This window comes from Podarcis muralis, chromosome 15 (genome assembly GCF_964188315.1).
Source record: "Podarcis muralis chromosome 15, rPodMur119.hap1.1, whole genome shotgun sequence".
Lineage (NCBI taxonomy): Eukaryota > Metazoa > Chordata > Lepidosauria > Squamata > Lacertidae > Podarcis > Podarcis muralis.
In genome coordinates, this window is record NC_135669.1 from 41,878,366 (window position 1) to 41,902,718 (window position 24,353).

At 49.6% G+C, this 24,353-nt stretch overlaps 3 protein-coding genes and 1 long non-coding RNA gene across 4 annotated transcripts in view; 2 read left to right on the forward strand and 2 right to left on the reverse strand.

Annotated features, from left to right (window-relative positions):
• The first annotated feature begins 42 nt into the window (after positions 1-42).
• Positions 43-2,988, forward strand: LOC144325687 (uncharacterized). The gene is made up of 2 exons (XR_013390910.1): positions 43-180; positions 2,567-2,988. It is a non-coding gene; the product is annotated as an uncharacterized LOC144325687 (long non-coding RNA).
• Positions 2,989-3,513: 525 nt separating this feature from the next.
• Positions 3,514-11,970, reverse strand: GLOD4 (glyoxalase domain containing 4). Its single transcript, XM_028707568.2, has 9 exons — positions 11,744-11,970; positions 10,950-10,999; positions 10,102-10,222; positions 9,018-9,162; positions 8,046-8,182; positions 6,966-7,052; positions 5,476-5,589; positions 4,053-4,139; positions 3,514-3,948 (listed from the first exon to the last, which is right to left on the reverse strand). The coding sequence occupies exons 1-9, from the start codon at positions 11,831-11,833 to the stop codon at positions 3,883-3,885; spliced, it is 897 nt and encodes a 298-aa protein (XP_028563401.2). The 5' UTR covers positions 11,834-11,970; the 3' UTR covers positions 3,514-3,882.
• A 409-nt stretch (positions 11,971-12,379) lies between these two features.
• On the forward strand, positions 12,380-23,287 carry MRM3 (mitochondrial rRNA methyltransferase 3). The gene is made up of 4 exons (XM_028707567.2): positions 12,380-12,794; positions 14,484-14,728; positions 15,463-15,630; positions 18,630-23,287. The coding sequence occupies exons 1-4, from the start codon at positions 12,466-12,468 to the stop codon at positions 19,184-19,186; spliced, it is 1,299 nt and encodes a 432-aa protein (XP_028563400.2). The 5' UTR covers positions 12,380-12,465; the 3' UTR covers positions 19,187-23,287.
• Positions 21,595-24,353, reverse strand: part of NXN (nucleoredoxin) — a 69,390-nt gene continuing 66,631 nt past the window's right edge. Inside the window, exon 8 of the mRNA XM_028707566.2 lies at positions 21,595-23,861. Within this exon, the coding sequence (XP_028563399.2) occupies positions 23,679-23,861 (183 nt within the window). The 3' untranslated portion in view covers positions 21,595-23,678. The remainder of the gene's footprint in view (positions 23,862-24,353) is intronic.

The following is a 24,353-nucleotide window of genomic DNA, read 5'->3' on the forward strand; positions in this document are numbered from 1 at the left end:
GCGCTGGATCCCGGCTCCTCCTCCCGGATCTCTCGGTCCCTGGGCGGATCCCTTTCCAGCCAGCGAGACGGGGCTGCGCAAGCAGAAGCGCCGTCGGAACAGCTACCTCTGCAGGCTCCTGCGCAACACTGCACGGCGCAGGGGTCGCCGAGCCATCCTCCTGCCCGCCTACACCGGCTGGTAAAAAAAAAAGCTCCTGGATGGAGGGGTTTTTGGGGGGGGGCTCTTTCTCTTCCTCCTTCCTTACTAGGAGTAGCAAGTGCCGGGGCTCCCCGATTGCAAAGCGAGAAGGGCGCCGGGGTTTGGAAATATTGGGGCAGGAGACATTCTCCTCCAGCTCTCGACGCTTCGCACCTGCCACCTTTTAAATCGCCTCCTGGGGATAGCTTGAGGGAGGCGTCTCTGGGCGTGTGCAGAGTGCTTTCTTGCATTTCTGTCTGCATAGTGGCACTGCAGAAGCGTTTGCAAGCCAATAAAACGCATACGGGTTATAAAACGCCCCGCTGTATTTTGGGGTGAGTGGAGATTTAATCGCAGGCTGCCCCGGTCCCGATCCGAAACTCTAAAGGAGTGCATAGCTGTCAACTTTTCCCCTTTTTAAAAGGGAAATTCCCTTATTCCGAATAGGATTCCTCGCAAGAAAATGGAAAAGTTGACAGCTATGAGAGGAGTGGGGAGTCTCCGGATGCTGATAGACTACAACGCCCATCATCCCTCGCTACTGGACATTGTAGTTGGGGCTCATGGGAGTTGTAGTGGCACAGCTGGAAGGCCACAGGGTTCCCTCTCCCGTTGTTCGCCTCGGGTAGTCTAGGACCATCGGCCATGCTGGTTGGCCCGACACCATCCAGACAAGCGTATCTCTCTGTAGGCTACCAATTTCTTTGAGGCATTGCAAAGAAAAAAGGCTCAACAGCTTTTCTGCCCAGATTTTCACTTTTTGAAATATGGCAACACTGGAATTACAGCTCTGGGAAGCTGAAGCGAGGGAGCCTTTTACCTCTCTGGAACGCAGCCACCTTACAGGGGTGCTGTGTCAGAAGATAATTACTGTATAGGCGCTGCATTTTTAAATCCATGAACGGTCCTCCCACAATTCATCACTGCTCTGAGCAAAACATACACTGTTATTGTCATCATTATATTATTACAACAACCTCACTGCTGTGATTTTTACGTCGCCTTAAACTGTCTTTAATATTGTGTTTTAATTACTGTAACCCTGGGCCGTTAAGAGTGAAGGGCAGGTTAATTAATTATTAATAATTAAATTATTATTATTATATTATTATAAATATTATTATTATTCCATAGAATGTATATCCCACTTGGTTGTAGAAATCCTCAGTTTACAAAAAGAATAAGATTACAAGTAAAAACAATTAAAGCATTCAAAACATTTCGCAACAAACTGAACACGCATCAGCATTCCAAATATCTGGCTAGGCTTGTCTAAACAAAAATGTTTTTAGCAAGCGCCAAAAAGAGTATGGTGAAAATGCCCGCCTCGTATCACTAGGCAGGGAGTTCCAAAGTGTAAGTGCTGCCACACTAAAAGCTTGAGTTCTTACAAATGGCCGTTATGTGGTACCCGTCACAGGGCCAGTTCTGCAGATCGAAACAGCCAAGAGGGCATATACAGTCATACCTCGGGTTGAATACGCTTCGAGTTGAGCGCGTTCGAGTTGCAACCCGGTAGTAACGGAGCGCTTTACTTCCGGGTTTCGCCGCTTGCACATGCGCAGACACTCAAAATGACGTCACGCGCATGCGCAGAAGCGGCAAAAAATGACATGCGCATACGCAGATGTGCCATCGCTAGTTACGTTTGCTTCTAGATGCGAACAGGGCTCTGGAACGGATTCCGTTTGTATCTAGAGGTACCACTGTACAGTGGTACCTCAGGTTACATACGCTTCAGGTTACAGACTCTGCTAACCCAGAAATAGTGCTTCAGGTTAAGAACTTTGCTTCAGGATGAGAACAGAAATCGTGCAGCGGTAGCAGTGGGAGGCCTCATTAGCTAAAGTGGTGCTTCAGGTTAAGAACAGTTTCAGGTCAAGTACGGGCCTCTGGAATGAATCAAGTACAGTGGTGCCCCGCAAGACGAATGCCTCGCAAGACGGAAAACCCGCAAGACAAAAGGGTTTTCCCTTTCGGAGGTGCTTCGCAAGACGATTTTCCCTATGGGCTTGCTTCGCAAGACGGAAACGTCTTGCGAGTCTCGCCATTTCCCCCCCGCTTCCCCCCCCTTTTTCAAAGGCGCTAAGCCACTAATAGCTTTTTAGCAGCTTAGCCGCTAATCCTTTAATAGCCGCTAAATCGCTAATAGCGCTAATCCTCTTAGCCGCTAATGGGGTTGCTTCGCAAGACGAAAAAACCGCTAGACGAAGAGAATCGCGGAACGGATTATTTTCGTCTTGCGAGGCACCACTGTACTTAACCCGAGGTACCACTGTATGGGGTAAGGTGATGCTCACCATAATAATAATAATAATAATAATAATAATAATAATAATAATAATAATAATAGGCTCCTTTTCCTGCCCTCTGTTTGGAACACCAGGGACAGCCCTTTCAAGCATGACTTGCACCTGATCTCGAGAAGGGCCCTGTGCACAGGTCAGAAGGAAGGTGCGCTCATGACAACATGTCACAGGCTGAGCTTGAGAAAGCCCCTGGCCTGGTCTCGCAAGTGAAAGGGTCCGTCTCCGTCATGGATCTGCTGCACAAGAGGGCCGCCCCCTGCCTGGCCAGCCACGACCTAAACTCCAAAGCGACAAGGGAGGCAGGGAGCGACCACCAAGACCTTTCGGAGGAGGAGGCCGCTGAGGAGGTCCACATCACCAGGGTGGAGGAGCTGGAGAAGAAGGACAGCAGATGACTGCGGAGAGGGCTGTGCGGGACCCGGCTTCCAGGTCGCTTCAGTCATCTTCCGCCCCGACGATCTCTGGCGGTTAAGGCAATAAAGGGCCCCTTGAGAAGCTCTATGGTGTCACCTTGCGGTATTTTGTCGTTTCAAATTGGGAGCGGTGCACTGGGCTTAGTTTTGTGGTACAGCCCTGCTAGGGTTGGAGGACTGTACTGCCGTGGGGGTGGTGGCCTAAAAAGGAGACCAAACCTGCTCCTTAAACCTTTTCCTGATGTGCTTAAGCAGCTTAGGGAGCAGCCTTCTATAGGTCAGACACTTTCTCCATCAAGACCACTGCTGCCTGCTCTGACTGGCAGCTGCCGCCCATGTTTCAGGCAGCTCTTTCCTCATCACCTGCCGCTAATTAATCCCTTTAACCTGGAGGTGCTGAGGATCAAATTGTGGGAGCTTCTGCATGCGAGGCAGGGGCTCTGACATTTGTTTGCCGGCAACGGTCTGCTAGAATTTCTAGGTGCAGAGAATTTAGTAAAAATGCGGCACTTAAAAACATACACGCACATTTTGCAAGATAGAGTGGTATGGTCCCGACAATTTGGGAAAAGAGGGCCTGTTCTTTTAGAAAGCAGGAATGTACAGTAGGATAGAATATTTATATCTATTTATTTATATTTTGCTGGCTGAGCCGGACAGAAAAGTTCTCAAAGGGGTGTGTGCTTTGGAAACACTGGACAGGACCATGACATGCAGCGGCGTTTTGCTTTGGCGAATCATCACACCTTTGCAGGCTGCATCCGTCGCAGCCAAGAGGCCTCTCCCCGCTCCATGCACACACAAGAAAGGAACAGATTTAAGAGAGGAAGGAAGGAAACTGCAATTAATTTAATTAAAAGAGAAGGAGTTCCAAGCGATAGCAGCACTACTCATCCACGTGCACAGAAAGTATGGCCGGCGGCCTCCTTTCCCAGGTCCCCACAAAAGACACTGCCAACCAGACGATTTCCCCACCCGGGCTAAGCGGAAGGCTTTGGGGTGTTCCGTTTGGCAAACCATTCGTGGCTCTTGTCGGCCGCCATCGCCTGCAGGAGAGTAGAGAAAAGCCGTGAGCCACATCGCGGTGGAGAGAAGCTGAGCCCTTGGATCACCTTTAATTTGGAATAAACGTTGAAAGGGGGAGACTCACCTCGTCTAAAAGCTTCCCACCGTTTGGGTCCACCTTGGAAAGCTCTCTGAAAGCCTCGTCCCCGACGAAGCAGATTTCGTGGCCGTCCTAAAGCAGGTGGAAGAGGAGGAACAGCAAGGGGGTCACCTGAAGGGAAGCAACATTTGCCACGGCGGTCGCAGTCACTACTCAAGGGAGCTGGAAATTATTTGGGGGGGGGTATACTGTCAGTTTGCATTTCTTAGTACTGAAGGTATTGATCTGATGTGTGGAGGTCTTTCCTGTTCTGCTTAGTTCAAGTCTTCTGGAAGGTTTCTTACTACGTGAAAGAAACAGGCGGGTGGTTTCTGGTGTTTGGGTTATTCCTTCCGGGAAGCCGAGCACAGCTGGTTTAAACTGGTTCCTTATCCTTTCTTGTCAAGGTCATTTTGACTATAATAGTCAGGCCAGGAGGAGCCTGCATGTTCTCTCTGTATGTTCTGGTGTCGTGTTCTGTATGCTATAGTGTTAAGGTTTAGTCTTATTATAAGTTATTGTTAAGTTTAAGATAAGACTGCTGTATGGGACGCGGGTGGCGCTGTGGGTTAAAGCCTCAGCGCCTAGGACTTGCCGATCGAAAGGTCGGCGGTTCGAATCCCCGCGGCGGGGTGCGCTCCCGCTGCTCGGTCCCAGCGCCTGCCAACCTAGCAGTTCGAAAGCACCCCCGGGTGCAAGTAGATAAATAGGGACCGCTTACCAGCGGGAAGGTAAACGGCGTTTCCGTGTGCGGCTCTGGCTCGCCAGAGCAGCGATGTCACGCTGGCCACGTGACCCGGAAGTGTCTGTGGACAGCGCTGGCCCCCGGCCTATAGAGTGAGATGGGTACACAACCCCAGAGTCTGTCAAGACTGGCCCGTACGGGCAGGGGTACCTTTACCTTTAAGACTGCTGTAACTGGATTTCTTATGGACTGTGCCAATCCTGAATGTATTGGATTTGTGACCACTGTGCTCATTTGCCTTCAGCAGCAGTAAAGCTTTGCTGGATGAAATTGCCTCTGGTTTATTTTTTGGGAACTTTGCAATGTGTCAAAATTTTCCCTCCGCATGCACTACATATACAGGAACCCATAGAGATGGTAGGAGTCGGAAGTCCTGCATTTGGAGGTCTACACAGCTTTGTCAATCGTTGCTCCAAGAAGAGGAATTCTCTTCTCTCAGAAAGGACCCCCTCTGCTAAACAGAGGCATTCCTTCATCTCTTGCACACAAGTAGGGAATGCTGCTTCGTGGGATCAGGGATAGGGGACCCTGTGGTCCTCAAGATGCTGATGGACTACAACTCCCATCGCCCCTGACCACTGGCCCTGCTGCAGCCGGGGCTGATGGGAGTTGGAGTCCAACGACACCTGGCCACAGAGCCCTCGTTCCTGACCTGCACGAAAGCTGTTTTGAGGCTGCACTCACGGGATCCGCCAGGATGACCACTTGAACCGTCGCTTTCCCAGGCGTGTCCAGGCTCACGAGAGGGGTCAAGATCTTCTGGCCTTCCTCCTTCATCAAGGCTTCGATGCCGGGCAACTGGGGAGGACAAACGAAACGGGGAAAGGAAAATCAGCAGAGTGCGAATGTGTCCGTTTTGAGCGAGGGAAGAGAAGAGGAAGCCCATTTCTCTTTTGGAAAATCTTTGAGCACCTTTAATGAAAGAAATCTAGAACGTGGATGTCAAATAGTTTTTGAAGAATCCCTTCCAGTTGTGTTTAAGGTGTAGTGGTTAGAGTGAGAGACTGGGAGCTGGGAGATCAGGGTTCAGATCCTCACTTGGCCACAAAGCTCCTTGGGTGACCTTGGGACAGTCCCTGACTCTCAGCCTGGACCTACCTGGCAGGCTTGTTGTGGGGATAAAATGGGGAGGAGGAGTATGGACACCGCCTTGTGCTCCTTGGAGGAAAGTTGGGATCCATATGTCATCAAATAAATAAATAAGCCAAATGAATCCATTTACAGTAGTCAAGAACTAGCTGAATTAAGACTGTGAGAAGAGATTTAAATAAACGTTCACATTATTAGTATTAGAAAATGTGCAGAAGATAGAGAAATAATATGGTGTATTCATTGTTATTTTTATGTTCGATGTTATTGTATAAATATGTTATTAGTAGTTTTTTTTCTTTTAGGAGGTAGCAAAGTGGGTGAAAGGAGAAAGAAATCAGAAGTTGGGGGAAGCCCAGGAGGGGAGGGAGGGAGGAACGCGTAGTAAATGTTGTGAATATGAGATGTATATAATGAATGAAAAAGGGAAATGAATTTAAAAATAAAATAAAAGACTGTAAGAAGAAGGGGCAGCGGCCCCTCTAGCCCAGCCCCCTGTTCTTACAGTGGCCCCCCGGAGGCCCCTGTGAGGATTCTGCAAGTGGGACCTGAGCACAAGAGAAACTCTCTCTTCTTGTGGTTTCCAAGAACTGGCATTCAGAAGCATTGGGAGGCAGAGCACAGTCATTGCGACTAGTAAACATTGGCAGCCTTTTCCTCCGTGAAATTGTCCAATCCTCTTTTGAAGCCATACCTGCCACTGGAAGAGTGAGCACCACAGCTTCACTTTGTTCTGCGTGAAGAAGGACTTTAATGAACAGATTGGTAGCCATTCATCATTTTTATTTATGAACAGGTGTCGCATGCTTTTGATATTTCCCCACTAAGCATTTATTTCAAGCTAAAGTTGCCTTTGTCTTGTTGGGAATATCAGGAACACAAGAAGCTGCCTGATTGAAAGTCCAGGCCACTGGGCCTACCTCAGTGTTCTCTACTCTGACTGGCAGGGGCTCTGCAAGATTTCGTGCAGGAGTCTCTCCCAGCCTGACCTGGAAATGCCGCCAGGAACCGAACCCGGGACCTTCCATCTACCACTTGAGCGGCAGCCCCTTTCCTGACAAACCTTGTAAGCAATCCCCACTGACCTCTTCCTTGGGGCAGGAGAAGGCGATCCTCCCAAAGGCTGCCCCGTGGTCCACGGCTTGGCCGATGCCCTGCAACTCCAGCTTACACTGGAAGGGGGAAATAAAAGGAAATCAGGCCATTGGGTTTGCAACGAAGACTGGTGCCGCAGCAGCAGCAACAGCAGAAGTGGGGCTTGCGAAGAGAGCGGTGACATCCATGACACCCATTTAAAGCACATGACTTCCCCGATGGAATCCTGGGAACTGTATAGTTTGTTAACAGTGCTGGGTAAGGTAAAGGGACCCCTGACCATTAGGTCCAGCTCATCTCGCTTTACTGGCCAAGGGAGCCGGCGTACAGCTTCCGGGTCATGTGGCCAGCATGACTAAGCCGCTTCTGGCAAACCAGAGCAGCACACGGAAACGCCGTTTACCTTCCCGCCGGAGCGGTACCTATTTATCTACTTGCACTTTGATGTGCTTTTGAACTGCTAGGTGGTCAGGAGCAGGGACCGAGCAATGGGAGCTCACCCTGTCATGGGGATTCGAACCACGGACCTTCTGATTGGCAAGCCCTAGGCTCTGTGGTTTAGACCACAGCGTCCGGTAGACAGTGCTGAGTAAAGGTAAAGGGACCCCTGACCATTAGATCCAGTCATGGCCGACTCTGGGGTTGTGGCGCTCATCTCGCTTTATTGGCCGAGGGAGCTGGCATACAGCTTCCGGGTCATGTGGCCAGCATGACTAAGCCGCTTCTGGCAAACCAGAGCAGCGCACGGAAACACCGTTTACCTTCCCACCAGGGTGGTACCTATTTATCTACTTGCACTTTGATGTGCTTTCAAACTGCTAGGTTGGCAAGAGCAGGGACCGAGCAATGGGAGCTCACCCCGTCGTGGAGATTCGAACCGCCGACCTTCCGATCGGCAAGCCCTAGGCTCAGTGCTTTAGACCACAGCGCCTGGTACCCAGTGCTGGGTACTGAGAACCAAAGACGCCCAACCACTGCAGAAGCTGGAATGGCGGCCCCTGTCTCTGCCACCCCTACCTGGAAGACGCCCTGAGGATCCCCTCAGCTGCCTGGTGCCCCTTCAGCCTCACCTGGTTATCTCCATAGCCGAGCAGAGCCTTCTGCTTGTCTTCGTCCTTCTCGTACAGCTTCATGCCCAGGAACTTGGACCAGTAGTCCACAGATTTCTGCAGGCTGGACACGGCCAAAGTAACCTTCAGCACAGGATCTGGGAGGGCGGAAGGTCTTCAGGAAGGGATGGGCTTTAGGCACAGGATTGAGGATTGCAAGAACTTTGGGGCTGGTGGCTGGTAGTTCCTCTCCCCAACTTTATTGTTATTCTTTAGAAAAACTGGTTATATACAGGCAACGCCTCTCCCCCACCCGCATTTATGCAGGGGTTATGTTCTGGCCACTGCACGCATCAGTGAAACTGCGTATGTTTGAAACACCTTTTTAAAAGCTTGCAAACACCCTATTCTGACCCAGTTCCATCCCTCCCCAGCTGAGTTCTGCTCCTTTTTGTGACATTCTTAGGTCACTTCCAGGGGTTTGGCATGATGAGCGTGTGCACAGTTGCACACATATTGAACGCGCGTCAATAGGGGGTTGCCTGTACTGCTGATTCATTATTTTAAAAAATCTGAGCCATTTGCAGCAATTGAACATAAAAACAATACGATGGAAGCCGTATCAAATACCGTATTTTTTGCCCTATAAGACTCATTTTTTCCCTCCTAAAAAGTAAGGGGAAATATGTGTGCGTCTTATGCAGCGAATGCAGGCTGCACAGCTATCCCAGAAGCCAGAACAGCAAGAGGGATTGCTTTTTTTTCTTGTTTTCCTCCTCCAAAAACTAGGTGCGTCTTGTGGTCTGGTGCGTCTTATAGAGCAAAAAATACGATAATTAAAATCGGAAATCAGTTAGCAATTGTGGAAAGAGGCATTCTTGCCTGCATAAGCTTGAAGGAAAAGAATTTTTTTTTCAGAAGGCTGAATCCCCACGGGCAGAATAATCCACTGTCATCCTAACTACAGAGTATCATATGGCACCCCCTCTTTACCTTCCTTTGATGACGTTTTGTCTTCTAGGCAGAACTTGTATCCTCCTGGGGCTTCCGTTTCGTAGACGCCTGCTGAGATCTCTTTGAGCGGCCACTGCAGCTTTTTGGCATTGCTCACAGCCTGGCTGGACACAATTGTCATCCCCTGGCATGGCAAGAAGAAGAAGACGAAAATAACCCCAGAATCACAGCCCTGGATGACCTGGGGCCAATTGCCCTTTCTCAGCCTAACCTGCCTCACAGGGTTGTGTTTGCAATAAAATGGCAAGAGGAGGAGGAGGAGGAGGAGGAGGAGGAGGAGGAGGAGGAAAACATGTTCACCACCTTGAGCTCCTTGGAGTAAAAGCGGGATATAAATGTAGAATTTGTAGCAGTATAAAAAAATAACACCCGCCTGCCACATTTGACCCCTGAAGTTTCTGATCCTGCCCAAACTGTTGGATAGGCTTCAGAGGTCTCGCTTTCTGACCGGCCTCTCTTGACAAGACCATCTTTCTTTACAATTGTTTTCGTTTCATAAGCCTTATACACTGCTTGATTGTAAAAGAAAAACCCTCAAAGCACTTTACAGAAAGAATAAAATCGTCAATAATAAAAATTAACAATAATTTAAGACTTTCAAAAAGTTAAAATAAAAATCGACTAAGAACAGATTAAAACGGTCCTGGAATATTTTGATGGAGGACATTGAGCAAGATTTTCTTAACTACAGCTCCCATCCTCTGTGCCCATTGGACATGCTTGCTGGTGCTGATGGGACTTGTAGTTTAGCAGCATCAGGAGGGCCAAAGGTTTCCTAACCCCTGCAGTACACCTAACCCTACCACAATCGAAGACTCCAAGTCTCAGAACACACAGTCCACGAAAGCTCACTGATCTAGTCCCTTTGCTATGCAAACTCCAAAGTCCCCAGAGCTTTTTACCTTTTCTATACTGAGAAATGTGGCCCACCGCACTCCCAGGGCCTACTCAGTGCTTTGTTCATTTCAACTGTTCTTTTGAGCAGAAACTAAGCCTTAGCGATCCCAGAACCAACGTACTTTGCAAACCTTCTCACTTATCAACCGAATGAAGCGGTGCCTACCAGGAAATCGTTGCCGAGGCGGTAATCTCCGATTCCGTAATTGTAGGTTAGCTCCGCGACGAAGTGGTTGTCTTCTGGACCGTAGCCCACCATCGTTTTACTCCACTTGCCGTCATAGGGGCTAGAAACACAGCTGCCTTTTATTTGTATTGCAATAACTCAGGAGGAAAAAAGCCTACATCTCCCACTCCTCTGGGGTTCTTCAGCTCACTCAGATGCCAATGTAAAGGTTCAACCTCCAGCATCTCTGGGTAGGGCTGAGCGAGACTCTTGCCTGAAACTCTGGAAAGCCACTGCCAGTCAGAGAGGGTAATAAAGGGCTTGATGGGCAGACATGCCAGGTCAGATTAAGGCAGCTTTTTCTATTCTATTCTAGCTTCCCAGCCTTCTGCTCTCATCAATGGCACAGAACTCCTCCCCACCCAACGCTGCACTCATTTGAAGGGCAGCATTCTACCCAGACACTGGCACTATACACAGGTAGAATTGTTGCGCCCGTCCCATGATGTCACAGAAGGTCAGCCAATGGGAAGTGAGGGAGCATTTATTTTGCAGGCACTACTGGCAGAAGAAGCTTGTGTTGCCAGGCAGCAGCACCTGCCTCAGAGCAATCCACCCCTTTGGGGCTACCGCCTCCGAACACTCAAGGGCAGGCACATGCAAACTCGGCCCTCCAGATGTTTTGGGACTACAACTCCCATCACTCCTGACCACTGGTCCTGTTAGCTAGGGATGATGGGAGTTGTAGTCCCAAAACATCTGGAAGGCCGAGTTTGCCTAGGCCTGCTCAAGAGTGTCGAGGGAAACGTCCGCTTTGATTAGAAACCACCAAAATGAAGACAACGTACCCGTTACAAGTGGCCTTGCAGCCTTCTTCAAATTCTTCATGCCTTAGAACCTGTTTGTTTAAGAAAAATAAGTTAACGTTCAGGCACAAACAAGAAGGCTTTTGACACTTTTGATGTGCATGGTTTGGAGACACTTTATTTTTAAAATTGTTTTTATTATTGCATTTTAACACAAGGCGCCTGCCCTGTGGAACGCCCTCCCTTCAGATGTCAAGGAAATAAGCAGCTATCTTATCTTTTAAAAGACATCTGAAGGCAGCCCTGTTCAGAGACGTTTTTAATATTTAATGCTGTATTATTTTTAACACTCAGTTGGGAGCCACCCAGAGTGGCTGGGGAAACTCAGCCAGATGGGCGGGGTACAAATAATAAATTTATTAATTATTATTATTATTATTATTATTATTATTATTCTAACGTTATCTTAAACGCAACATGTGACTATATCAATATAGATATACAGAGACACACACAGATTTTTTCCTGAAATTTGTTACTTATAAAAAACCAATGCATTCCTGAAAAACTACGTGCGCCGCTCTGCGGCGTAATCAGGAGCGACAAACGTTCACGAAAGCAAACGCCGCCTCTGTAGGAAAGATTGGGCCAAAGAGGCCGCCGTAACTAACTAGCCGCTCTAGGGAGAGACGCTGAAAAACCAAACCAACTCGTTCCCGCGTGGCTTGGGACCCTGGGGCACCCGTAGCCGTGACGTCACCCCTGCCTCAAAAAGCCCTCCCCCCAAACTGCCAAGGCCGCTTCCTAACCGCCCACCGTCTCGCGCCCCCACTTACGCGCATGCCCAGTACATCCCGGTAGAAGCGCGCGGTCTCGGCTCGGTCGCCCACTTTGAACACGAAATGCAGCGCCCGCCGAGCCTTCATATTCAGGGGCCTTGTCTTTCTTCCCAGACTTCACCTCACGCGCAAAGCCGCCCACACAGAAGTGATTCGCGAGCAAGCGCGGTCGCCTGATTCAGGGGGTGGGGTTGCTTTTGTATTTACCCTCTCCCCTTTCTGGCGCGTGGGAATGACGTCACGACACGCCGCCTAAACCTGAGGCAACTTTTAAAATGAATTCTAGAAGCCTTCAAAAATAAGTTTTAACTTTTTCAAGAGCGCTGTCGCCCCAAATCTGACAGCACTCTTGGAAAAGATACGACTTATTTTTGAAGGCTTCGAAAATTCATGTTTTTCCACGAACGCTGAGTGGCGTCTCTATAACTTTATACATCTATGGTGAACACCATGTCGGGTGCGTCTTAAAAGTGTGAGCCTGGAAATCGCAACAATGACTCTACAATGCCATAGCTCTACAAGGGACTCTCAGCCAATGGCCGCTTCCGAATGTCCCCCGGAAGTTGCGCACAAACGTTTTTACGCCCCTCTTCCATCTCTATGGCTTTTTAGGGCCGGTATACATATATATAAAAAGGACGCTGTTGCCATTAGTGACGGAGATCTCGCGATAGTCTGAGAAGGGGAAATCCCGCTCGACGCCCGCGCCAGTAACCAAGATGGCGGCCTTCATGAGGGGAGCGCGAGCCCCCTTCTTGCTGCTCAGGCCGGCCTTGGGCAGCGCGGCCGGGCGGCGAGGGGTCCGCGCGCTGAAGAGGAGCCCCGTCCGCGTGCTGCCCTCCGTCGCGGAGACGCGGGAGGAGCAGCGACGGGTCGTCCCCGGCGCCCCTCAGCCCAAGGCCGGCCCTTCGAAGAAGCCTCGGGACCAGGCCGGCTGGGAGAGCAAGGCCCCAAAGGCAGCGGCCGCGAAGGAAGAGAAGAAGGGGCCGGAACGCAAAGAAGCGGAACTTTGCTTCCAGAAGGCGCAGTCCGGAGACAAGAGGCTTAGGCAAGGCCACGCGTGCGCGCAAGGCATTCTGGGGGTTGTCGTTGGGCAAGGGCGGAGGCCGGGAAGCGACGAATGGGAAAGGGACTACAACTCCCAAGAGCCACCAGGGCAGGCGAGAAAGGCTGCGCGCAAGGGCCTCTGGGAGTTGCAGTTCTGGGTGAATGGGAGCCAGAGAAGGATGGAAATGTTTGTTGTATTTAAACCCCACCCTTCCACCAAGGAGCAGGGTTCTTTCCCCATTTTATTCCCACACGAACCCTGTGAGGTTGATTAGGCTGGGAGAGCATGACTGCTTCACGGCTGAGAGGAGTTGAACTCTGGTCTGCCAGTGCCTAATCCAACATTCCAGCCGCTGCAGCACACTGGTTTACTACAATAATAATAATAATAATAATAATAATAATAATAATAATAATAATAATAATAATAATAATAATAAATGAATAAGAAGCTATTTTAAACTACCTTGAAAAAAGTGACAACTGTATATTAAAACATAAGGCAGTCTTCTCTGTCTGCTGATTCACAGTCTTTAGTATTTGCAGTGTGAAAGGAAAAACAGAAGGGAAGGGTGTTGTTGTTGTCATTTAGTTGTTTAGTCGTGTCCGACTCTTCATGACCCCCTGGACCAGAGCACGCCAGGCCCTCCTGTCTTCCACCGCCTCCCGCAGTTTGGTCAGACTCATGCTGGTAGCTTCGAGAACACTGTCCAACCATCTCGTCCTCTGTCGTCCCCTTCTCCTTGTGCCCTCCATCTTTCCCAACATCAGGGTCTTTTCCAGGGAGTCTTCTCTTCTCATGAGGTGGCCAAAGTCTTGGAGCCTCAGCTTCAGGATCTGTCCTTCCAGTGAGCACTCAGGCTGATTTCCTTCAGAATGGAGAGGTTTGATCTTCTTGCAGTCCATGAGACTCTCAAGAGTCTCCTCCAGCACCATAATTCAAAAGCATCAATTCTTCGGCGATCAGCCTTCTTTATGATCCAGCTCTCACTTCCGTACATCACTACTGGGATGATCACCAAAGAATTGATGCTTTTGAATTATGGTGCTGGAGGAGAAGGGAAGGGTAGAGGAAAGGAAACGAGCTGGGTTATTCGCCCTTGCAATGATGCTCTCTGGCAGGCAAGGCAGTGCAACTTCCCAATGTCCCTAAGTCCACATGGCTTTCATTTAGTCAGTCTTCCATGTGGCTCTGGAAGCAGGGTAAGTTTTCCTTCCCTCCCTCACCATAGATACACATCCTCTCTAGGTTTTTTTTTGGCAGAAAAAGGCTGCAGAAGGATGTGATGGAGATTGGATGGGTTGATACAGAAAGCTGCCTTATAGCAAGTCAGAGCAACCCGTCCATTTAGCTCAGAATTGTCTGCACTGCCCAGCAGTGACTTTCCATGATTTCAGGAAGGCAACACTCCCATGAGACGCCAGGGATTGAACCTGGAGCCTTGTGAATGAAACGCTGAGGCTGTACCGTGGAGCTACAACCATTCTCCTGGTATTGGTGGGCTTGTTGTAAATGGAAACAGTTGTGCACATTTTGGATTTGTTTCTCTTGGAAGAAGCACCTCTGGTTGAGCAGGCCGATGTGCTCTATCGCTTTTGGTGGTTGTCATTTTTTTGGGCTACAGATAACATTTGTCAACCAGCCTGGGGAAGAAAAGTTTGTGGGCTTGACGGATCTGTTTCTCTGCAGCAAAGTGGTGACGCTTGCCAAGTCCAGGTCGTTTCGCGAGAGACACGGGAAGATCCTGCTGGAGGGCAGGCGACTCATCGCCGATGCGCTGGCAGCTGGCGCCGTTCCCCAGACACTCTTCTTCAGTGCCATAGAGCATTTGAAGGAGCTGCCAGTGGACAAGCTGAAAGGCGTCAGCCTTGTTAAGGTGAAGTTTGAAGACCTCAAGACCTGGTCTGATGTCATCACATCTCAGGGTGTGATTGGTAAGTTCATCAGGAACGTAGGGAGGCTGCCTTATGCACAGCCAGGCCATTGGTCCCTCTGAGCTCAGTAATGTCCACACTGGCTGGCAGCAGCTCTGCAGGGTCTCAGACAAGAGGATATTCCCAGCCCAAGCTGGAAGTGCTGGAAATTAAACCAGGGAGAGGCTGATACAGTGGTACCTCGGGTTACATACGCTTCAGGTTACAGATGCTTCAGGTTACAGACTCTGCTAACCCAGAAATAGTACCTTGGGTTAAGAACTTTGCTTCAGGATGAGAACAGAAATCATGCTCCAGCGGCGCAGCAGCAGTGGGAGGCCCCATTAGCTGAAGTGGTGCTTCAGGTTAAGAATAGTTTCAGGTTAAGAACGGACCTCTGGAACGAATTAAATACATAACCAGAGGTACCACTGTACTTTGTCTCGGAGTCACAGCTCTTTTCCTGAAATTAAAACAAGATTCTAGTCCTTATGAGGGGCTGGTTTAAAGAGGAACATGGGAAGCTGCCTTATACTGAGTCAGACTGTATTGACCCTTCTAGCTCAGTAGTGTCTACACTGACTGGAAGTGGCACTCCAGAATTTCAGGCACTCGTGGGGTGTGTGAAGCAGGGCCAGTAGGGGGTGTGGCCTGGGGAGAGGCTTTGGGAGGGTCTCGAGGGGCCCATTTGAGGCTGCGGGTCTGAGCCTCCACCCTTGTACTAAAGGAATCTTCCCTGACTGCATTTCCTCCAGGAATCTTCTCCAGACCAGACCACGCCAAAATGGCGTACCCAGAAGTCCAGCGAGAACATGCGCTGCCCCTCTCTCTGATCTGCGACAACATCCGCGACCCAGGGAACATGGGCACCCTCCTAAGATCAGCAGCTGGAGCAGGCTGCAGCAGGGTGCTGCTTCTAAAAGGTGGGGAGCGTCACTCTATGGATAGATCAGAGCTGGGTTCCAATTCCGCTTCTGCTCCTGGGGGCAGGACCTGTTTGGGGTCTTCCCAGAGGCCAGGTGGTTGGTCCCACAAGAGGCAGTGACTGCCTCCAACCTGGACAGCTTTAAGAGAGAGTGAATCAGAAACTGCAACATGCCTTTGAATAACAGTTGCTGGAAATTGGAGATGGGGAGAGGGCTCAGAAATATTACCTGTCCCTGCTCTCAGGCTTCTTTCTCTTTCTCTGCATTCTGTGGCCTGATGGGAATTACCGTATTTTTCGCTCTATAACACGCAGTTTTTTCCTCCTGGAAAGTAAGGGGAAATGTCTGTGCGTGTTATGGAGCGAATGCCTACAGATGGCAGGGGAATCCGCTGCAGTTGTGAGCAGTCCGTGGCTCTCTTTGAAACTGCAAAGCGGGTGTAAGCGGCTCCTGTCAGCGAGCCGAGCCGGGCAGGAGGGAGAGAAGCAGAGCGGGGTTGGTTGCTTTAAAACAACCCCGTGCTCTATGTCCCTCTCTCTTCTCCACTGAGCTGCTAAGTAGCAGCAAAGCTTTTCAGCCAGCCTAGCCGGGAGGAGGGAGAGAAGCAGATCGGGGCTGGTTGCTTTAAAACAGCCCTGTGCTCTATGTCCCTGCCTGCAGTTTTTTGCTGTCCGATTTTGGATCAGCCACTGTAGGGGCTGTGTGTGTGTGTGTGTGTGTGCTTGAGCTATCGTTCTCCTCCTCCTCCTTCCTGTTCACTCTCACAGCGCCCCAGCGCTCTCCTGCGACTTTAGGAGTGATACTCTGTGTGTCTCTCTGTGTGTGAGGCATCGTTCTCCTTCTCTTGCTTCCCCTTCACTCTCCCAGCGCCCCTGCTACTTCCAGCGCCCCTGCGACTATAGGATTGATACTGTGTGTGTGTGAGAGAGAGGGGGGGGGGTCGTTCTCCTTCTCTTGCTTCCCACTCCCAGCGCCCCTGCCTCTCCTGCGACTTTAGGATTGATACTGTGTGTGTGTGTGTCTGTGTGTGTGTGAGGCATCGTTCTCCTCTTGCTTCCCCTTCACTCCCCCAGCGCCCCTGCGACTTTAGGGCGACTTTAGCATGGATCCACATGGATCCTCAGGATTTTTGCATTGGGCTACCCCAAACTCACCATCAGATCACATGTCTGTGGCCACAGCATGAACCACAAAAATCATACATCCACTGTTTTGTTTAGAATATTTTTTTCTTGTTTTCCTCCTCTAAAAACTACGTGCGTGTTATGGTCTGGTGTGTGTTATAGAGCGAAAAATACGGTAATTGTCCCAAACTTGAAGGCACCAGGCTGAGAAAGGTTTATATAGACTAGAACCTGATGGGTTTGGGGCGGTTTGGCTCCAAGGAGATAAGACTGATGGGTAACTGAGTTTTCTTCATCAACATGCCTGTTTCCATTAACCCTTTAACAAAGCAGCTTTTGTTATGACACATTTCCAAACCTATGGCTGTAAGATATGCAGGGCCCCTCTCCAAAGCTGACCTGACTCAAGGACTTGATAAGGCTTCAGATATGCAAAAGGGGCAGGCTTTGCTTCTGGAAAGCTTCCTTTTAATCTTTTAAAGAGATCTGTGGAATTGGGATTGCGACTGCTTTCATCAAATGAGAATCCTCCCCCCCCCCCCCGCCTCCCCAAAGGAAGTTTACTTTTCTATTCATATTTTTTGAAGCATTTGTTACAATTAAAAAACAACACATGCCTTTGGGCTTTGCAATCTCAAAGTCACACCATAAAAGGAAAAAGGGATGGGGAGGGTAGAGGGGGAAATTTCAGAGCTCTTTTAGGGCCAACTGAACCTGAGTCAGTCTCTTAGCAAACCCTAGTGCTCCAGTTTCTCGCTGGCAGCTGCTGAGTGACAGCCGAAGAGGCTCCTTGAATGAGGAGTGCTTAAGTGGGCTGTGCCTTTTTCATCTACCAGCAGGGCTAGTAATGCTTGGCTCCACTGTTAAAGGCAGTCAGGCATTCCTGAAGGCTCACAGGGAGAATGCATTGGTGCTTGAATCCTGAGCTCCTTTTTTTGTTTATTGGATCACATTGTTATAAGGTGTGCGATCTTTGCTGTTTCTTCAGCTTCTAAATCACCCTGCGCATAGTAATATAGAAAGGAGGTATACAAATAAAAATTAAAAGCAAAATGAAATGCTAACACAGACCTGTCATTAGCTGGTTGCTTAAAATATTTTTAGGTCAGCAGTGTGTCATTCTCTTTTATTTATTTTTTTAATTAATTTTCTTTTCTCTCATTACATATATACTTATAACATACAGCTTACATAACCATCTCTCCCTCCCCCCTTTTGGACTTCCCTCGACTTCCATTTCTGATTTACTAACCTCATTAGTATATTTTGCTATTTTCTAAAAATGTCATATTTTTTTCCTTTTATTACATTATCTATTCACTATCCATAAAATTGTGAATGTTTATTTAAATCCTACCATCAGGTCAAAATTCTTTGTTTCTGCAAATATAATATAAAAGGTTCCCACTCTTTTTCAAAGTCCCTATTGTACTAAAGTTAAAGGGACCCCTGACCATTAGGTCCAGTCATGGCCGACTCTGGGGTTGCGGCGCTCATCTCGCTTTATTGGCCGAGGGAGCTGGCGTACAGCTTCCGGGTCATGTGGCCAGCATGACTAAGCCGCTTCTGGCGAACCAGAGCAGCGCACGGAAATGCCGTTTACCTTCCCACCAGAGTGGTACCTATTTATCTACTTGCACTCTGACGGGCTTTCGAACTGCTAGGTTGGCAGAAGCAGGGACCGAGCAACGGGAGCTCACCCTGCCGCGGGGATTCGAATCGCCGACCTTCTGATCAGCAAGTCCTAGGCTCTGTGGTTAACCCACAGCACCACCCGCGTCCCACCCCTATTGTCCTAGCAGTGTGTCATTCTCCACAAGACTGCTCCAGACTCTTCTAACATTTCTCCTTCTCCCTCTCCCCGCACTCCAGGCTGCGTCGACGCCTGGGAGCCCAAAGTCCTCCGGGCAGGGATGGGAGCTCACTTCCGCCTCTCCATCCTTTCCAACCTGGACTGGGAGGTCCTGCCAAGCTACCTCCTCCCTGACAGCTGTGTGCATGTGGCCGACTGCTCCCAGGCACAGGCCACACCGGCAGTGGCAGAGAACGCCGCCAGCCATGGCTGGGTCTCACGGCCCTACAACCTGAAGGCGAAGCCGGCTCTGCAGGATTGGGACCGTGATTTGGATGGCAGCGAAGACGAGAGGCAAGAACCGGGCCGGCTGGAAATCCAGCCTTACTCTGAGCCCTGGATGGAGGGTCCCGCGACGGCGGTGGTGATCGGTGGGGAGACCCACGGCGTGAGCACGGAAGCCAGGCAGCTGGCCCAGAGCACTGGGGGGAAGCGGCTGGTCATCCCCGTGGCCCCTGGCGTGGACAGCTTGAACTGTGCCATGGCTGCCAGCATCCTCCTCTTCGAAGGAAAGCGGCAGATGAAGCTATCAGAGGCGGGGAGAAACCCCGTTTCCGGGATCTGGCAGAACTGTTGAGGAATAGATGCCGGAGTCTTGCCTGTGGGGGTGTTCAGAGAAACAAACATTGCCCTTTCGTTTTGGCCCCTCCATCTTGGAGAGCCAATTCTCTCTGACTTGGTTGCCGAAGAGAACCGAAGTGAACAGGAAGGGAGGGGGCAAGTGTCTCTTAAGAGACTGTAGTTTACAAAAGGCTGTTTGCCAGGAAGGGCTCTCTGGGAGAGGTAAGTGTGATTGCAAGAAAGCCCAGCAGAAACATTCAACCCCATTTTTACTCTTTTTCTGCTTCATTCGGTTGTTTCCCCACATTGCGTCACTGGGGCTTATGGGGGCATATGTACGTGGAGTGCCTGTGCATTTGAATTCCTTCCACCCCTGGTGGGAAAACACAAAAACCACAGGTCCCTGCATCTAGAAAACCAGCACTTCAGGGGGAAATGTTTGGATCTTTCCTTGAGGTTCTAGCTAACTCCATGCAGGGATACTTTGATAGGAAAAACAACAACTATCGAGGGACATTCCAGAATAGGACCCTGCCCCAAGCGCACATACCTGGCTGGCTAAAGGGGTACAATCCAGACTCTCAGATCTTGCATGCGTTTTGAATTCTGAAACTCAGAGATAACAAAGAAAGCTTTTGCCTTGGGCCCGGAGGCCCTCACCCTGTGAAGCTGGCACAAAATCAATGTAGCCAAGCACCCCAGGGCTGTGGCATCTGCCAGCGTGTACTTTTTTAAAAGCTTCATCCCCACCCCATCTTTTTCCCCCTCCTCCCTTTTCTGGCAGCAAAGGTGAATTGCTGGGTCTGTGACTCAGCCTCTGGCACAGCTTCTAGGGTGACCTCACCAGGTCCTCTCTGATCCCTTGCCAAGGGCACGGCGCAGCTTGTCGCCTGTGGCGGGTGACCTCAAGCTGCCACAGGCTCCCTTGCCGTAGTCCCTCCTCACAATGCAATGTGTTTGTTCAGGCCTTTTTCCGGTTGGCGTCTCTCTCTCCTGCTGAATGACCCTTCCTGGCTGAGCCTATAAACTCCTGATTTGGGGGGGGGGGGAGAATCTCCATCTATTTCCTTCCTAGCCCTCCCAATCTCTTCTTTTGTCCAAATCAGATGCACAGGTTTCTTACCCAGATAACGTTTTAGTGCATTAAGCCAATAAGTTAAAAGACAAACCTGCCAAACGGTCATCCTGGTTAAAGATCAAGCTTTTAAATCTCTTTCTGCTGGGAAAAGAGATCTTCCCATTGTTTATGTGGAGTTGTACAGAATAAATTCTGGATTTGCTCCCCTCTCTCTTTGTTGAGTGTATTTCTAATAAGCCACGGAGGCTTCTCCTCATTCCAGATTGCCAGCAAGGTTTAAACGTTCTGTAAAAGCCAGTTTGGACTGACAGGTGTCTGCTCTGCTCTGCCCACCCTTAATGGAAGCCTGAATGCTGCCATCTGCCAGAAATGTCTTTTAAATGTTTCCTCTCTTTTTGAACCTCCAGCTCTGACCCTTGCCACTCTGGCTCCTCCAAAAGGAGCTTTTGGAAAATTATTAGTACCATATACGTGTTTCTCTCAAACTGCTAAGATTCTTTTTCACCAGAAGGTGGCAGAACACTCGCAGAAGCACTTGATGGCAAAAGGGTGGGGACTCTACATGGAGTAGTTAGCACTGCCAGATTTCTTTACCCTCCTTTACTCCTGGACAGGATCGGTGCACCTGCGATGCCCCTGGTCCAAGGCTAGTCTCCTATCAGCTCTGGGCAGTTTGGTAAATGGTCAAGGATGAGAGCAGCACTCCTCCAAGATCCGGAAGGCCAGAGCTGCCATCGCCCCCTGCTCTGGATGTTGTTGGACTTCAATTCCCATCAGCCACAGGGGTGGCTAAGGATCATAGAGTTGGGGTTCCAGCTAGAGGGCCACAGAGTCCCTTCCCCCACCCTTGCTCTAGGCAGTGGCGAATTCAGCTTCGCCACCCCATCCTGGTTTGCATCCTGCAGAAAGAGGGACGCCTGGAGGAGGCAGGACTTTCTAGCTATTGGACCTGTGGCCTAAAGCATCACTCTACTTGTTCAAGGCCTTTTTATAAACTCCAGGCTCCTGGGTATTATCTATAAGCAGAGGTCCTGGAAACAAGGTCTCTTGCATATGATAATTTAACGGGGTGAGCAAATGAGAAGCCCCTGCGAATGGCTGTGGGACTCAACTCCCAGCAGCCCCAGCCAAGGATCATGGGACTTGTAGTCCAGCAACATCTGGAGTAACACAACAAATCACCTCCATGTTGCAAGAAAACGGGGGGGGGGGCGGATCTGCCCTGAGGCCCCTTGCCATGAGTTTCTCTCAAGAGTCTTCTCCCACGCTATCCTGCCCAAACACGTCCCCACATTCTAGCAACCTGCCTCTGCAGCCTTGACAGCAAAACCACACTCTGGGCGAGCTGACGTTACTAGAACGGGTTTTATTACAAAGTTCCAGTCACCATGTACAAGTTTGTTTGTTTTTTACAACGTCCAACTTTGCCAGGGAGAGAGAAAGAGAGAGAGAGAGACGATGGGGTTGGGGAGAGAGGATCTGGCTGTGCTATCCCAGCGTAATCCCAACCCAACCCACCTTGCTTGCCAAAACGGCTAAAAACATCACAGTCACCTCTATCGAGAATTGCTCAAGCTTTTATCAGCTGCATGTTTAGGGGGGGGATGTATTTAACATGGGATTAAGGAAGAAAAAAAGGCGAGGGAGGAGAAAAATACCTAAGAGAGTCCTGGGTTTTATTTCAAAGTCAGTGGAAGAAAGCACTCTGCAGAAAGTTGATTGCAAAGCAGAAGGTGGAATTCAACAATTCAGAGCGACTGGAAAGTTCTCTACTTGCTAGTGGCCTGAATGTTAGGATGGCAGCTACAGACGCCTCTCACAACCAGGCAGCTCGTTTTACTGGGGTCCCTGACCAGGCAGAAGCTTCTGGTTACACTTGAACAAATGTGACTTAAAAGTTTTGCATATCTTTAAGCCACACAACGCAGTAGGGTGGGGAAGTCATGTGTACCCCTCCTCTCCTTACTCTGAGCCCTTGAACGTTTGGGCAAATGGCGGACTACACCTCAGGCGACACCCCACTTAACTGAGCCAGTCTTGACTTGCTTGAATTTCTGAGGGGCAGCAAAATGGTGCTAATTTTAGCAAAAACAGGCCACTACCAAAACACCCCACCAACCCACGGTTGAAAGTTTTAAACAGTGGGTGAACAACCTTCCATTCGATTTAGAATTGCGCCTGGTCATTCCTAAAAGAAGTCAAATTGCTGATTTTCAAAGCTAGGCTAAAAAATGCAAGAATACCTCCTCCTCCCCGGGGCAAAAGCTAGCGCAAGAGGATGCAACCATTTCCCAAGGCCTCTAATTTGTCCTACACCGCCCATCTCAATTTATACGGTCAGCACCAGCAAGATCTCACACAGAGACCCCACGGGCACATCCCATGACTCCCCATGTGCCCTGCATGGCAGATATGGGGCTCGAGGAAATCTCATTATCCCAGGGCTCCCGAGTCTTTAATATTGACCTTTCAGGTGGCTTGGCAACTACAGGCTCCCAAGATGCAACTGTTGTGTACAAATTGCCAAAGAGAGAAAGGCATGGACAACTGGATTACGATCCAAGTTGTAGGAAGATTCAAGGGGAAGCGAGAGAAAATTCGATTCGATTCGCAATACAGGTGAGCATTAAATGCTTTTGCATTTTGAACCCGGAGCATTCCAGCAAAGCTGGAGAGGTGACCCTCACCTAGGAAACCTGATGCTGTTTCCCTGCTGAAAGACACCCTAAGGGAGTTCAGCTGGAAGAAGATACAGAGTATTTGTTAGAGGATCCTAGCTTCACTCCCCTACCCCTCAAAAGAACATAGCCAGGAGGGCAGTGGCCTGCTCTGCAAGCTTTTATTTTTCTTCAGCCTCGAAAGGCAAACAGTTTTGATGGGTTAACTACCCTACCCTTCCCCCAAAATATTACATATGGCGGATTTAGGTGTGGGTGCTTGTATGTCACTTGTCATCTTGGAAAGATGGAAAAACTGGGCTTTGATAAAGGATCTGTGTTTGGACAGGTTACATGAGTGACCAGTAGAGATTTTTTTTTTTTTAAATAAAAAAACAGAATGCAGCCACAGCTCTGGCTGGGACCGTGGGAAATCCATCACTTCCCCTTCACCTGGGCTCTTGGGAAACCTCCCACTTCCCACCTCCCCTCACAACCCAGAAAACTATAAGCCAAGCCTCCTCTGACCAGCACCTCCCAGCTGAAATGCAGCACCTTTTAAAAAGAGTTTGGTTAAGGAGGGGAAATCAAGAAGAGAGAAACTTGCTGTGTTTGGAAAAAACAAGGCACCACTAGAACGTCAAGAGTTAACGTTGTGCACAGAGCTGGAGAGAGGAAAAAAATCCTGCAATTTTTTAAATAAGGTCCAAGCTGGGAGTGGGGGCAGGAAAAAAGAAGCCCCCTCCCCTTTTCAACCCTGCCTCTGCTTCTCTTCAGATGGGCTCCGGTTTAAGCTTGTCCATTAGAAAGTCATTCACAAAAGCTTCCACGATGTCGGGTGTGATCTCCTCGACGTCCTTGACGTACTTGGCACGGGCAGACATGTCCAGGATGGTGAGAAGAGGAGCAGCCTCCGGGAGGTTGGTGAAGTCCCGAAGGGAGTCGGTCATGTCATCCTGCAAAAGATGGACGAGAGAGATCAGTTATCCCAAAATCTAAGAGGCAGGAACACCGGAAGTTACCTTATCCCCTTGCTCCCTCCAAGTTCAGTATTGCTTGCACTGACTGGCACCAGCTCTCTAGACAGGGGATATTTCCAGCCCTAGCTGGAGATGCCCTTTGGGGAGTGAGTCTGGGACCTTCTGTCTGCAAAGGGGACAAAGAGGCTGTAGCTCAGCCCCTGCTTTGCATGCAGAACGTCCCAGGTTCAATCCCCAATAGGATCTCTAGGCAGGGCTAGGAGAGACCCCCTGACCCAAACCCTGGAGAGCCCCTGCCCGTCAGAAAAGGCAATTCTGGGCTAGGTGGAGTAGCAGCAGCTCCCTGTGTCCCTCTAAAAGATTCCAGTCCTCGTGGTTCTGAACAAAGGAATGCTTTATGCAGGAGTATGGGAAGCCACCTTATACAGAGTTAAATCAATGGTCCATTTAGCTCACTGTTGTCTACAC